At 39.8% G+C, this 14,422-nt stretch overlaps 1 protein-coding gene across 4 annotated transcripts in view; it reads right to left on the bottom strand.

Annotated features, from left to right (window-relative positions):
* LOC139940569 (SH3 domain-binding protein 2-like) overlaps positions 1 to 14,422 on the bottom strand; it is a 41,979-nt gene that overhangs the window by 11,603 nt on the left and 15,954 nt on the right. For 3 of the 4 annotated variants that reach the window (XM_071936881.1, XM_071936880.1, XM_071936882.1), the window contains exons 4-8: positions 10,060 to 10,177; positions 4,325 to 4,386; positions 2,974 to 3,188; positions 2,187 to 2,258; positions 187 to 412 (exon numbers count right to left, since the gene is read on the bottom strand). In XM_071936881.1, the coding sequence (XP_071792982.1) occupies positions 187 to 412; positions 2,187 to 2,258; positions 2,974 to 3,188; positions 4,325 to 4,386; positions 10,060 to 10,177 (693 nt within the window). The remainder of the gene's footprint in view (positions 1 to 186; positions 413 to 2,186; positions 2,259 to 2,973; positions 3,189 to 4,324; positions 4,387 to 10,059; positions 10,178 to 14,422) is intronic. The other variant, XM_071936883.1, reaches the window with a different exon arrangement.

Genomic DNA, 14,422 nt, shown 5'->3' with positions numbered 1-14,422 from the left:
CAAATATCCCACCTCTGCAACCATGTAATCTATCCTTGCCATCACTAATTCCACTTCTGCAACCAATAATCTAACTTCTGTTACTAATAATCCCACTTCTGCTACCACTAGTCCAACTTCTATGCCACAAAGAATCCAACTTTCGCAAACAATGATCCCGGCCCTACTCTCTCGCATCAAGCTCACCTTGTCTCACCGACAGGCAACGGTGGTGGATCTGATCTTATGTGAGGGTCTGGTTTGGCATGTTTTTCTGGTCTCGCATGTAGTTCTGGTTTAGCGAAAGGTCTGGTATTAACCCTCACTGGCTCCTCTCTCGGATAACCGAGTCGGCCTCGTAACAACTCCGCTTCATGTAAGTCGACATCCTGTGGCAGAATATAGTCTTCGCTATCAGTGGATACTGCAGATTCTGTCGATTAAAACACAGAGAGGTACCTCTTGATTATTCAGGAGATTTGTTGGTCATGAAGACCCAGACCTTGAATTGCATCTTTGAGAGGACAAGGCCATTTTCATTTTGAAAAGGGCTCTTCCATTGGAAAACCCATGGGAAACTTTTGAAGAGGCAACAAGATCAGGGAAACAGCGGCCTTGGCCTCTGTGAAGACACCTTAGAAAAAATCCTTTGGGTTTACAAAATGGATGTAAAGCCGATGGGCAGTTAAGGCTTTCTTAAGGCATATCCAAGTATTTGTTTGATTGCTTTGCAGATTCACTCTCTGCATCCACTTGCAAGCTTAAAAATAACGAGGACAAAGAAAAAGAGAATTTAAATGCTCTCCTTAGAGTAGCCCTTGTGGCATGCCATGCAAATGAGGAATAAAAACAAGCACCAAACAAATTTTAATTATGCAATTGTATTTTATCCGTTTCATTTTGCTTTTCATATAACCATAAACATTCTCTGAATAATTAAACAATCCCAAGCTGTACAACCAAAACATTCACTCCCAATTGATACTTATGTATTTGGATGCAAAATTTCTGTGCAATATTTATTTGATGAGAAAAGCCCCGCTGGCAGGTATGGGTTCCCCCTTATTCTAGACCCAGAACCTCAACAGACGTTACAACTAATCAAGTTTGATATCCCCGAGCACCATGCAGTGCCTCAAAATTCCATATAATTGTTTAAAACTATTCAATAAGCTTCATTGAATAGTTTGTTGCTGAGGTCAGTTACTAACGTCTCGTGCCTTGAACTATGACACCTGACCCTTGGACTATGACACCTGACCCTTGACATTCACTTCCAATGCCATGCATTCATTCAGAGAGATGCAACGCATGCAAACACCACTCACGCTGAAACATCAAGAAAGGTGGCTCGGGTAACTTAGGCCTACTACCGGGCGAGGTCGGGGCGCTACTTCTGTGACGATTTTTGGGGTTTGTGACCAAACTTATGCTTCGGTCTCTCTTTTGGGAAGGAGGAGTTGGGTCGGACTGTGTTCTTGGACCTAGGGCTGGAGGGGATGGGGGTAACATGGCATAGTTTAATAAAGACTGGTCTGTCAACAGATTTGGCTCTGATAATAATAATTAACAGAGGAACAATTTATATAACGCCCAATCCATCAAAAAACAATGCTCCATGGCACTTACAGAGTAATATTTCGAAAATCCCTCACAGTTACGTGTGGTAGAATATCATAAAATTTTAAATCTTAAAAACAAAAGTGTAAATTTATTTTGTTAAATATTACTTTTTTTGCGAGTCGGCCGAATTGACATACCAGCTTACAGGCTTGTGAGTTGCATTGATTATGAAGTTTATTCCTACGCTGTGGATTCATTTAAAAATAGTGACCCTATGACCCTGACACTGACAGCACAGGATTCTTAACAGGACTTTTCAAAACTGGGGGCATTTTGGACCCAAAATTTGGGAAGTTTTTCCCCAAAATGATAAATTGAAACAAGATCCTCTGAATGTGTTTTACTTGGTATTTAACCTGTATTGATTTTATCAGCCCTTTTGTGAATCTGGGGCTGCTAAATTGTTTTATTAATATTATTTTAATGAATTTGATCCCTCCCCACGCCCCAAAAAATATAAATCCCCAATGAATCAAAATTTCCCTATTGTCCCCAGTTCATGTACCGGCTTGCAATGCGGGCGTATCGGCCAAGTGGGATAGCCAAGTGCGTTGGGAAAAAGATGGTTTAGTTTGTCATCTTACCTCTTCTCGGCAGTTCTGGTCTTGGCGGAATGATCGGGAGCGGGCCTCTGTCCATTCTGACGTCTGTAAAAGCTAACAATAATAACGTTTAATAGAATTGAAAGATTTAAAATGCAACTTTACCCAAAAAGAATTATCACTTAACCAACTCAAGACAAATCCTCTGGTGTGCCTCACTTTAACATGTTTAATGGATTTTGTAATGCAGTGTTGTGTCTAGACCAGTGGTGGGTTCTAAATCCAATTTAGTCCATCAACAGACCAAGGGTGAGTGATACAACCAAATTATTCATGTTTATAGATATGGGGGAAAGTGCAATCTGGGGGAAAATCTGTGCTGGGCAGCAGTGCGTTTTGCTCAGAGTGCTGGACGAATATTGCTTAGTTCTGATGGGCAGGCCGCCGACCCGCCCGGCACCTCCCACTATGGCTAAAACATGCAACCTGTTAAAAACTGATAGATCTTGGAAGGGTATGATTTTTCCCCCTTGTGAAATGGAACAGTCCAGATTTCACCTCGCACTATTCTGCCATATTGTGCGATCAACTGACTGGGTAGATTTCACAGAAAAATTCACTAGAGTGGGATTCGAAACCTCCAGATTTTCTGATCAAAAACTCACAAAGAAACCAAGTATACAAAATTGTTGCATTTATTTGTGTCAGCAGGTAAAACAAGTTTGTGAGCCTGAAGAAATGTTCATGTTTGGTTGTGTTGATATTTAGCCTTCAAGAAAGGGTTGGCCATTCAATATTTTTGGGGGAAAAAGAAGTGAACTTTTCTTACAAGATTCTTTTCGAGGTGGTATCGGTAGATTCCGCGACTTCATCGATGAGGATGGGTTCGGAGGTAAATATTGATCTTCGCTTGATTCTTCTAACGGCTCCTCTATATCCTCGTAGACTCCCGGCTCGAAGCTGTTCCCGCTAGGGGTTTGCGGCCCTCTTCCCTGGAGGAACTTTGTCTCGTTGTACTTGAGGTCTTGCAGAATTTTCAAGGATCTGAAACGAAAAATGTGGTCTGGAAACTTTAGATTTGAATACATGTAACACTATAAATTATACTTGCAAGATAATAATAATAATAGGCAATCATTCGGTGTCGAGGAAGATGTTCTCCACAGGTAAACAAAGTTATTAGGGTTGAGGTGGCTGGTGCCTAAGGTGGCTCTGTCGATGACTCAAAAGTCTGATGTGTGAGCCACATACTCTCAGGCAGATGTCACAGGTTGTAGTTGGATCAAGAATAAGACTAAAGGCCCGGTCACACAGGCCCCAATAACGAGAACGAAAACGATAACGATAAAAACTGCACGCCCTCGATTGGTTGAATGAGCGTGGGTGTATTCTGCGTGGAGCAATTCAACCAATCGCGAGCGTGCATTTTTATCGTTCTCATTTTCGTTCTCGTTATCGGGGCCTGTGTGACCGGGCCTTAAGGTTGTAGTTAAGATTATAAGATACCTGTTTGAAGAAGAGGATGAAGAAATGCTCAGTTTCAGATGTGCGAGAAAACGTTGAAAACCTGGAAAAGGGTAAAACCCCACAAGCCCAATTTCATAGAGCTGCTTATAAGCACAAAAAGTAGCTAAGTAAAACACCATTATCCTTACTAGAATAAGTTCACCAGCCAAAGGAGTATTCCACATTCCACCATTTGTAACCGGTATCCTGCTTATTTTTGCTTACTGAATGTAGCAGAAAATTTCTAAGCAATATTTGCTGGTTAAAGGCAGTGGACACTATTGGTAATTACTCAAAATGTTTATTAGCATAACATTTTACTTGGTAACGAGTAGCCTAATTGGGAGCTGATGATAGACGTATTGTGAGAAACGGCTTTCTCTGAAGTGGAGTAGTTTTTCGAGAAAGAAGTAATTTTCCACGAATGTGATTTCTAGACCTCAGATTTAGAATTTGAGGTGTCAAGTCAAGCATCTGAACAGACACAACATCGTGTGACAAGGATGTTTTTTCTTTCATTATTATCTTGCAACTTCAATGACCGATTGAGCTCAAATTTTCACAGTTGTTATTTTATGCATATGTTGAGATACAACAAGTGAGAAGACTGGTCTTTGACACAGCAGCTCTATGAAGTTGGCCCCAGGTGAACTGTGTTAATAGAGTTTACTAACCTGTCTCTAGCTTTGCCATGTATTGCTTTCTCCATCGTTACTTTGAAGAACGCCATCCAAAGCTGAAAGAAAAACAAAGAAAACAGGAAAATAATAATCTGAGCTATTTTTTGACACCTGTTTTTCTTCAAGAAAAATTGTTTTAAAGGCAGTGGACACTATTGGTATTTACTCAAAATAATTATTAGCATAAAACCTTACTTGTTAAAGAGATAATGGGGAGAGGTTGATAGTATAAAACATTGTGAGAAACAGCTCCCTCTGAAGTGGAGTACTTTTCGAGAAAGAAGTGATTTTCCACAAGTTTGTTTTTGAGACCTCAGATTTAGAATTTGAGGTCTCGAAATCAAGCATCTGAAAAGCACACAACTTTGTGTGAAACAGAGGGTGTTTTTTCTTTCATTATTATCTCGCAATTTCGACGACCGATTGAGCTCAAATTTTCACAGGTTTGTTATTTTATGCATTGTTGAGATACACCAAGTGAGAAGACAGGTCTTTGACAATTACCAATAGTGTCCCGTGTCTATATATTGGCTATCTTGTGGAGACTGAAAACAGTAGCAACACTAGGTCTTCGCATGGGAATTCTGAAGAGAAAAATGAGAGGGTGCTCACTCTTTCAGTGCCCACTTTTTGTGCGTTTTTTTTTTTTTTAATTAGGTAGCATTTCTTGAAAAGTTGCCATCACGTGATGAAGAGAACTCGGTCTTCCTTACATGTGTCCGAGTTTGCCACACTTGGAACCGCAAATAGCGAGTGTGTTCACCCATTCACAAATTGATTGTCCGCTCAACAATGCAATAAAATCAACTTTCATTTCAAATGGAGGTATCAATTAAATGTATGATTGAACAAGTACACATTCTCACCATCCGCTGCATTAAAGACACTATTGGTAATTGTCAAAGGCTAGTCTTCTCACTTAATGTATCTCAACATATTTATGCATTAAAATAACAAACCTGTAAAAATTTGAACTCATCAATTGGTCGTCGAAGTTGCGAGATAATAATGAAAGAAGAAACACCCTTGTCACGCGAAGTTGAGTGCTTTCAGATGCTTGATTTGAGACCTCAAAATCTAATTCTGAGGTCTTGAAATCAAATTCGTGGAAAATTTCTTCTTTCTCAAAAACTATATTGCTTCAGAGGGAGCTGTTTTATACTACCAACAGCTCCGCATTGCTTGTTTACCAAGTAAGTTTTTATGCTAACAATTATTTTGAGTAATTACCAATAGTGTCCAGTGCCTTTAAGATGGATTCATGTCCACAATGTAACCAAATATTGGTTTGCAATAGAAGACAGTCACATTGTGTTATTCTAGTAAAAACTGTGGCCTTCATTATCAATGTCATTATTTTTAAAGTAAACAAGAAAATTTACAGGTCGGGCTGTCCTATAATAAGGAAAAACGCCAACTTCCCTTCAAACAGTGAAGTAAATTAGACCTTACACATGTAATAATAATAGTTACTAATATTATTATTATCTTATTTTTATTTTGAAGAAACCAAGGATGCATCATAAGTGAACTAAATCACTACAGTACGCAAGCCCAAAGGAAACAACAACAAAAAGCGCTTGCTATGTGAACCAGAAACACATGGGTTAACCCATAGAGAAAGGTCTTTTCTATGGCTAACCCGCCTCTTTCATGATAAGTGTTCTGGGATCTTTTACTACACCACTTTAGGAACCTACATGTACATGTACGGCTTTACGACCAATCTAAAGCACAAAGCATTTATGGTAAAGGCTTGCTCTAGCACACAAACGTTCCACGACCAGGACTCGACTCAACACTCTGCTGATCAGAAACACCAGAACTCGAGTCCAATGCTCTTAACCACTTTAGTAGTAATATTATTTATTTTTGCAGGTGTTAAGTTTACATGAAAAAGGGTGTTTAACCGTACACAAAATCCACATGTATATTTCTCGGAGGGGTACATGTATGTTGAATGAACGAAGCTATACTTTCCAAGAGAAGGGGGCCTATTTTGCTACAAATAAAAATGTCACTAGGCAGAATTTGGACAAAGGGGGCCACTGCTTTAAAGTAGTAGTACTGTAAGGAAGCTTTTATTTCCAATGTGTTTCCAATGCATAAGAAACTAAAGTGGCCTTGCCCCCCCCCCCCTGTATAAAACTGCCCTGTATACAACTGCCCCTCAAACCATAACATTGTCATAGAAGAGCCCTTTTCAGAATGTGGGTTTTTTCCTTTGAAAATGAAATGTTTAGTTCATATAAAGGTTACTGTACAACAGTATCATTCATTCCCTGTATAGTAGGCATTGCACTCTACTAGAAAAAAACCCAATGCTGATAACTAAAATCAAAACTAAAATGCAATTTCCTGGATAGGCCTTGTCAAATAAAAATAAAAGTTACACTATAGTCATCAGAATCAACTTTAGTTTCAGAAACACCACGTGAGTATTAACACAGGAGCTCATGACCGAAAAATTTCTCAAATTGTAGTGTACTGTGATTGTTTGTACAATAAAAGCATGGGTTAAAAGGCCACTGCTCTACATGTACCTGTATGCATGTTCCAAAAAACCTATGTTCTGACATCTTTATGTTTCAACAACTCTACTGTATGTTTTGAAACCTCTATACATATCGTTCTAACTACTCTACTTGTAGTTTCAACAACCCTGCGTGTCTTTGGGGTTGAACAAAGAATTTACTAGAGTGGGATTCGAACCAACGACCTCCGGATTAATGTGCCATTTCGATAAACTCTTGTGATCTACGCCAGGGTTGGTGTAAACATGGTAAAGAGGATCAGGATAAGCAACATTTATTTGTTGGGTCAGTCTCCTGACAATGGACAGAGCATCCTGTCTAAAATGTTGAGTCCACTGATTCCTTTGAAACCACTATACTCAAAATACATGGTGTCACTGCAAATCCATACGTTATCGCCTAAAACCGCCATGCACCCTTCAAGTTTTATGTAGGGGTGTTGAAACATCTATATGGGTGTCAGAACATTTAACCAGTTTTAACTGGTGCCTTTGATTCTGTGGCCATATATTTTTGATGTACCAACTCTACGTACATGATCTTGCCCATAGTGTGTATTTAAGCGTTTCCTTGTTCAGCATGTACAATATCATACAGCTGTAAGCACAAAAACTAGCTAAGCACAGACAAATCTTGCTTTAGAAACGGGTTGTCAGCCAATATTCCAGGGAATTTACAATTGCTACTAATTTCCTTGTTAAGTAAAGAAATATTTTGAAAGTCCAGTAGTTTCAGCTTTAAAACAGCTGTATACAATTGGACCTGAGATCTTTATCAGTGATCTTTAAAACACCCTCTTTATTCCAACCAATCAGAAGGTTGGAACACTCCTTGTCATTTACATACTAGCTTTGATTGGATTAGACAAACTTTAGTTTTATTTCAAAAAAACTCCTTTACAGGACTCTCTCTCTTGCAAACATTGTAATTGGCAGTTCCGTTGCCATTATGTATTTTTAACATCGCAATTCCTTCCTGCTACACTGCGGTTCATTGTTATAGCGGTGTTTATCATGAACAATTTCCTTGGATTGTCGAGCAGGAAAGATTGCAACAGCCTTGACCATGTGCTAGTAATTCAAATCATTAACCATTCCGTGAATGATTTCCTTGGATTGTCGAGCAGAAAAGATCACAGCAACCTTGACCATGTGGTAGTAATTCAAATTAATTTAAAGGTGTGATTTTGCTACATGTTGTATCTTGTAAAGTAATAGGGTGGGTGCTTTTCATACAAACATTTTTTTTGTATGCTTCTTTTTTTAACAAAAAAGTTGCTGTCAGTGCCAAATTTCATAAAGCTGTTTAGCAGATAATACTGATTAACACATTTCTCTCCCAAGGCACAAAAAGAGTTTGGCACCAGTCGCAACATTCTTGAATGTTGGCTGGTTACCTGTTTTTGCTGAGCAAGATTTTCTTATGCTTAACAGGTTTTTGTGCTTACAGGCTTTATGAAATTAGGCCCAAGATTTTTAATCTAAATTTGAACACTGCATTGGTTAATGTTTTCTGTCCTACAACTCTACGCTTTCCCTTTTATACTAGAACACAAATATAACCCATAGGAAGTCCTGGGGTCGAATTCATAAAGATAATCCTAACTTTAGTCCTACATGTACATGTAGGAGTAGTACAAAACTTAAAGGCAGTGGACACTATTGGTAATTACTCAAAATAATTAATAAGCATAAAACCTTTCTTGGTGACGAGTATTGGGGAGAGGTTGATGGTTTAAAACATTGTGAGAAACGGCTCACTCTGAAGTGCCATAGTTTTCGAGAAAGAAGTAATTTTCCACGAGTTTGATTTCGAGACCTCAGATTTAGAACTTGAGGTCTCGAAATCAACCATCTAAACGTACACAACTTCTTGTGACAAGGGTTATTTTCCTTTCATTAAAATCTCGCAACTTCGATGACCGATTGAGCTCAAATTTTTACAGGTTTGTTATTTTATGCATTTGTTGAGATACGCCAACTGTGAAGGCTAGTCTTTGATAGTTACCAATAGTGTCCACTGCCTTTAAGGCTAGTCCTAAGTTAGGACGAGTAACTCTTCCCAACTTGAGCCTGTCCTAACTCGAGATAAGACTACATGGGAGTAGTCTTTGTGAAATACTGCCCAATACATTTGTGTTCACTGCTGTGAATATTGTATTCTTCAGGAAGTGCTGCTGCAAATTATACTCAATACATTCGTGTTCATGTCTGTATTTCAGTAGAATTTGGCCGTATATCAAGAACTTGATTACTCATTTGTTGGCTGTGACTGCCAGATTCATCATAGGGATTTCCCTAGTCATGGGTTTTTTGGGACAGACATTTGAGCCATAGTTACATTCATAGTACAAGAACCAGGAAATGTTCACTAAAATTTACAAGTGTTATTTCTGATCATGGTAAATGAGTAACTTGTGCTTCAATTAGTGCTATACCATGTGACATACAGTACCAATTATCACACTGTAAATACTTGTACAAACAATCCAGTTAATACATAATACTGACTGACAAGTACATTTTGTACTCTGAACTCTTGCCATTAAACATAATAAAAGCTGATAATGAAAGCCAAACGCATAAACCACCGACATTTATCCAGGCTTTCTCGTTGCACTCCCGCCACTGTTCTCTTTAGTAAATAATATTCACCATCCTTCTTCCAGGTGCACATGTATCTGCCACACCTCACCACACCCCACCTTACAACATCAACCAATTTTGTTGTCAAGAATCCTGACCTTTCACTCATAATTTCATCTCATGTTCTCAATTCGGATTGCCCTCAATCCATTGCGAACCCCTTCCCTTGTGTCCACCTTTCATGCATCCCCCTCAGGTTCACTATCCCACATGTCCTCACATCCCTCTTGCCCCTCTCGTCCCCCTCTTGCCCCCCTACTTTCATGTCCCTCTTCCCTCTTGTCCAGGCGGCCCTCAATCCATTGTGATCCCCTTCCCTTGTGTCCACCTGCCTTCATGCATTCCCCCTCAGGTCCCACATCCCTAGTCCTACTTTCATCCCCCCTACTTTCATGTCTCTCTACTCTCTTGTCCACTTCTCTTGTGTCCCCCACCCTCGTGTCCAATTTTCTCCCTGCCTTCTTTCCCCCTGATCTCTTCCTGTCCCCCTACCCTCTTGCCCCCCCCCTTTCCTTGCGCCCTCTCCCCTCATCACTCCTAAGCTTCTTACCCTCATTTCTCTTTCTGAGGCAGCACCAAAGTACCATGTTCTGTCATCAGACCGTAACCCGATGATTTTGAAAGCCCATTGCTGATTGGCCGATGTCATGTCCTCGGCGCGGACGACTCTGAAAGGTGACAAGAAACACAAGAGCAACTTGTTTAGTGATGATGTTTTTGGACAATGAACAAAATGGACAACTCATTAGGCTGTTAAATGAGTAATTCTTGGTTGGTCTGAATCAACCTTAATTTAAAAACTGCATGGAGGCCCTCTACTAGGTGTAATATTTGTTGTGATTGGGACTCGAATGCAGTGTGGTTTATAAACCTTCCTCTAAAAAGACTGAACAAGAGGGTGTCCTTACTAACAAATTTCGCCCAGCACTCTGAGCAAAATCCACTGAGCACTTTTCCCCAAGATTGCACTTTCAGCAATGATGGCCTCATATCTTTAAAACATTAATAATTTTTGTGAACCGCTTGGCACTTGGTGGACTAAATTGGTCTATAGCTACAGCACTGGTTGTGTCACACCCCAGCAGTCCAGAATCTAATCGGGGAAGTGACAGTCTGGGGGATCACTCAGTGGGGATGCGGCTTTCTGTCAAATTAATTTTCATCTTCGTAATTAAATTTGTTTTTCGTGGTCTCTGTCAAAATGACAGCACTTCCGACAGACCAAGAAAATCCGAACGTCTGCTTTTCTCATCCGTCCGGGGGAAAAGGGGTTTTAGATTCTGGACGATAATCGGATGATCGGCTCAAATTGGATGAAAAGGAGGACAAGTGCTCTACAATGAAAACATGAAAATGATTCTTTAGTCACTCTGTCAGTGTCATGATGTCAACGTCATGAGTGTTTTTGTTGCTGTTTTTTTTCCTTCTCTCTCTTTTATCATGAAGGGACGCATCCTGTGCGTAACCGAAGTTGTGAAAATGACGCAACGAGGGAGTCTTAGAGTAAAGCGTTGACCTGGAGATCCAGTAAATCCTAGTAATTAGGAAAATCCTCCGAGTACACACATTGGCATATCTTTGTCCAAGGACACGTGGATGCTAAACAGGAACGTGCACTTACATGTATGGCTAGTCAGCAAGTGTTTGGAAGTGTCGCAATGAGGGGAAAAAAAGACAGATTGCTTAGGCCCTATAATACCAGGGTTCTCCCCAGGTTTTTATCAAAACTGTCATTCTGTGGACCCTGTATTTGGAAGTGTTGCAATGAGGGAAAAAAAGACCCTATAGATAGACCCTATTGAATAAGCCCCCTTTTTGCTATGAAGGTCGCCATCTTGTAGAGCAAACCGTATGCGCATCCAAACGTGTACAGCAATGAAGTACGCAGCATTCCCGGTTTGATTTCTACGGCACATGCACTCACACAAACAAGCACACGCGCACAGACGCCACGTTATAAGACAGATATTTGAACGGTGACACGGTCTATATACTGACCTAAGCACGATTAATTTAAACTACATGTACAGTAGTTCCTCTGAAATTTTTTTGCAGGAAGTGTTTAAAAGCCCTATCTGGGTTTTATTGTTAAGAATATTGTGAATTTGATCTGAGGGTCCACCCCCCCCCTCCCCCCCCAAAAAAAAAAAAATAGACAAGAGTTTATGATTCCATATGTACACCAAACAGATAAGGCAGCAAGTAATTTCGTGTTTAGTCTAAGTCATTTCAAAAGTCAACGCTGAAATTTACAAGTCAAGTCACAAGTCATAAAAATGAGCAAACAACTACTCTGACAGCCACCGACCTGCTACGGTCATGTAAACAGTCCCCCCTTTAATGAAACGTCTCTCCAGCCCATTCAGACAATGCTAACAAAATCACGAGAGAGGAAAAAAAAACAGAGGGATCATTTTCAAGTTCGGAGTCCAATTAGTAACTAATGGATCAAATCCTGTTTACATGGACTCTTTACATTCCACCTGCTTTTGGCTCTAAGTCTAAATGCTCCACCCCAAAAGGTCAGCAACAAAACCCAGTTATGACTTCATTAGCCGACAAGCCGCAATGTCGAGTTAATTAACCCACAATTAGTAGATTCCTGTACTTGAAAGCCTATTTAATACGCCCACTTTATGAATGATACCGCCGAGGTGTGGGCCAAGTTCGCGCAATAAAGAACTGTTTGACATAACACATAAGACATATAAGAAAACTTTTTTGATCTCCGAAAAAAGAAATTGCATTGCTCACACAACAGGCAGGATACAAAAATAGCACAAGCTATACAGTTGAGTAAGTTTAAATAGCCCGAGCGCTGTTACGTCAACGATAGTTGGACTACATAACTGCTGTAGTCAAATGTTTAGATTTCCTACAGGGCTGGTCCCAACACTTGTTATCATAATGCAACGGCAGTTTTAATAGCCGAGTGGACCAGTTATATCAGAAATAGATAACACACATTTACAGTACATGTGAGCCGCCAGTCGCTTCGACTTGACAAGACTTGAGTCAATTGCACTTTGATTATTGGCACATGGAACACGTACTACATGTAATTTGCAAATTACTGTAAATGTTATCTCTTTCCACTGATCGGGAAGATACCATTTTTACTCATATCAAGTTTACTTCCTTCTACCAACATTTCCCAGTGGGAGACAAACATCATCTCGTGTTTAATGGAACAGGACACTATTGGTATTTACTCAAAATAATTGTAAGCATAAAAACTTACTTGGCAACAAACAATGAAGAGCTGTTGATAGTAGGCCTTTAAAACAGAGTGATAAACAGCTCCCTCTAAAGTAACTTAGTTTTTCGAGAAAGAAGTATTTTCCACCAACATATTTGAATTTGAAATTAAGCATTCATAAGCACACAACTTCTTGTGTTTTTTCTTCCATTATTATCTCGCAACTTTGACGACCAGTTAAGTTCAAATTTTCACAGGTTTGTTATTGTGTGCATATGTTGAGATACACCAAAAGTGAGAAGACTGGTCCTTGACAATTACCAAAGGTGTCCAGTGTCTTTAATAATAATAAAATAATGGCTCTTAAATCTAGGGCATTCTCAGAGATGGGGGTATAAATGGGTACTGCAAGGGAAATGGTTGATATTGTGTTTTAAAAATGCCTATCTCCCCAGGCAGCTGAGAAAGATAACACAAATTTTATTATTATAACACCCCTTACAAATATTCTGCATTTTCATTGGTTTAGAGCGCGTCACATGATATGTCTTAGTTTTACTAGACGGCAGCCGTGTGATACGTAGTGCATCGTTTGCCGTGTGATAGTGCATCGTTTGCCGTGTGATAGTCTGACGACTATCACACGGCGTGCAGTACCCAGTCAACCCAGACGTCTTTTTTATACCTACCTCGAACCCAATCAGTTGTGCACCTGCGTATCTGAAACGCGCATACGAACATAACGTGTACGGAGATGATAAATAGACTGTTGGGGTGTTATAAAACAAATATTGACTGCTTTAACTCGTACTATGGTTAAAACTACGACTCCCTCGGTGGTCCCCGCACCATTCCATTTTACCTAGGCTGAACCTCGGGAAAAAAGAATGCTCCGGGGTTCACCTCGGGAGTCGTAGTTTTAACCATAGCACTCGAAGCAGTCAATAATACATGTATTGGCCCAATGACCAGGGCACTAAATGATTGATGAGCATTGATGTTGTTGTAAAATGCACTATGCGGTAGTTACTATTCTCATAGTGACATTTTACATTTTGTTCAATTCTAATTTAACATTTAGCTTCCTGTGAGTGTGAGTGCTTGCAACAAAACTGTCTATAGCCATTGTGCTATCTACAGTGCAGAAACCACCAACTGACCATGGAGCAAAGGTCCTATTGTTCTTAACACACTCAATCAGTCCACTGGGTGTGGTTGTAATTTCATTACAATTCTTGTCACGAACCGAAGCTTGCTGAATGATACTGAGGGGCTGTCTTGGTAATAAAAGTAGACATCTAACAGTCTAACCCCAAGTACAAGCAGCAGCTGACAGGAAAATCTACAGAAATGTGGAGTAAAAGATTTTTACCTAGAAACTCAAGTCCGTCAAAATTTCTCATGACTCAATTTCCTTGTTGAGTTTATTACAATTTTTGTTTTAAATGAACGCTGAATGTGTTGGAGACTTACACCATTTAACAGCCAAATCTTTTATTACATGTACATTGTATACTGTAGTGTGTATCATTTTTGGTCTCTGCAACGTACTGATAAAGATACAGATTGTGTATTTTCTTGTGCAGAACATCCCTTGAACTTTAGGGATCGCCTACTACTAAGCTTTATGCCACTTTATTGCCCGCCAGTTCTAATGATCACTGTCATCCTGCCATAACCAGTCACAGGTGTCTCGGGACTTCGTAGCTATCCA

This window comes from Asterias amurensis, chromosome 8 (assembly GCF_032118995.1).
Source record: "Asterias amurensis chromosome 8, ASM3211899v1".
In the NCBI taxonomy this organism is placed as follows: Eukaryota; Metazoa; Echinodermata; class Asteroidea; order Forcipulatida; family Asteriidae; genus Asterias; species Asterias amurensis.
The sequence above is the reverse complement of the archived record's forward strand: the minus strand, read 5'-3'. Positions and strand labels throughout refer to the sequence as shown.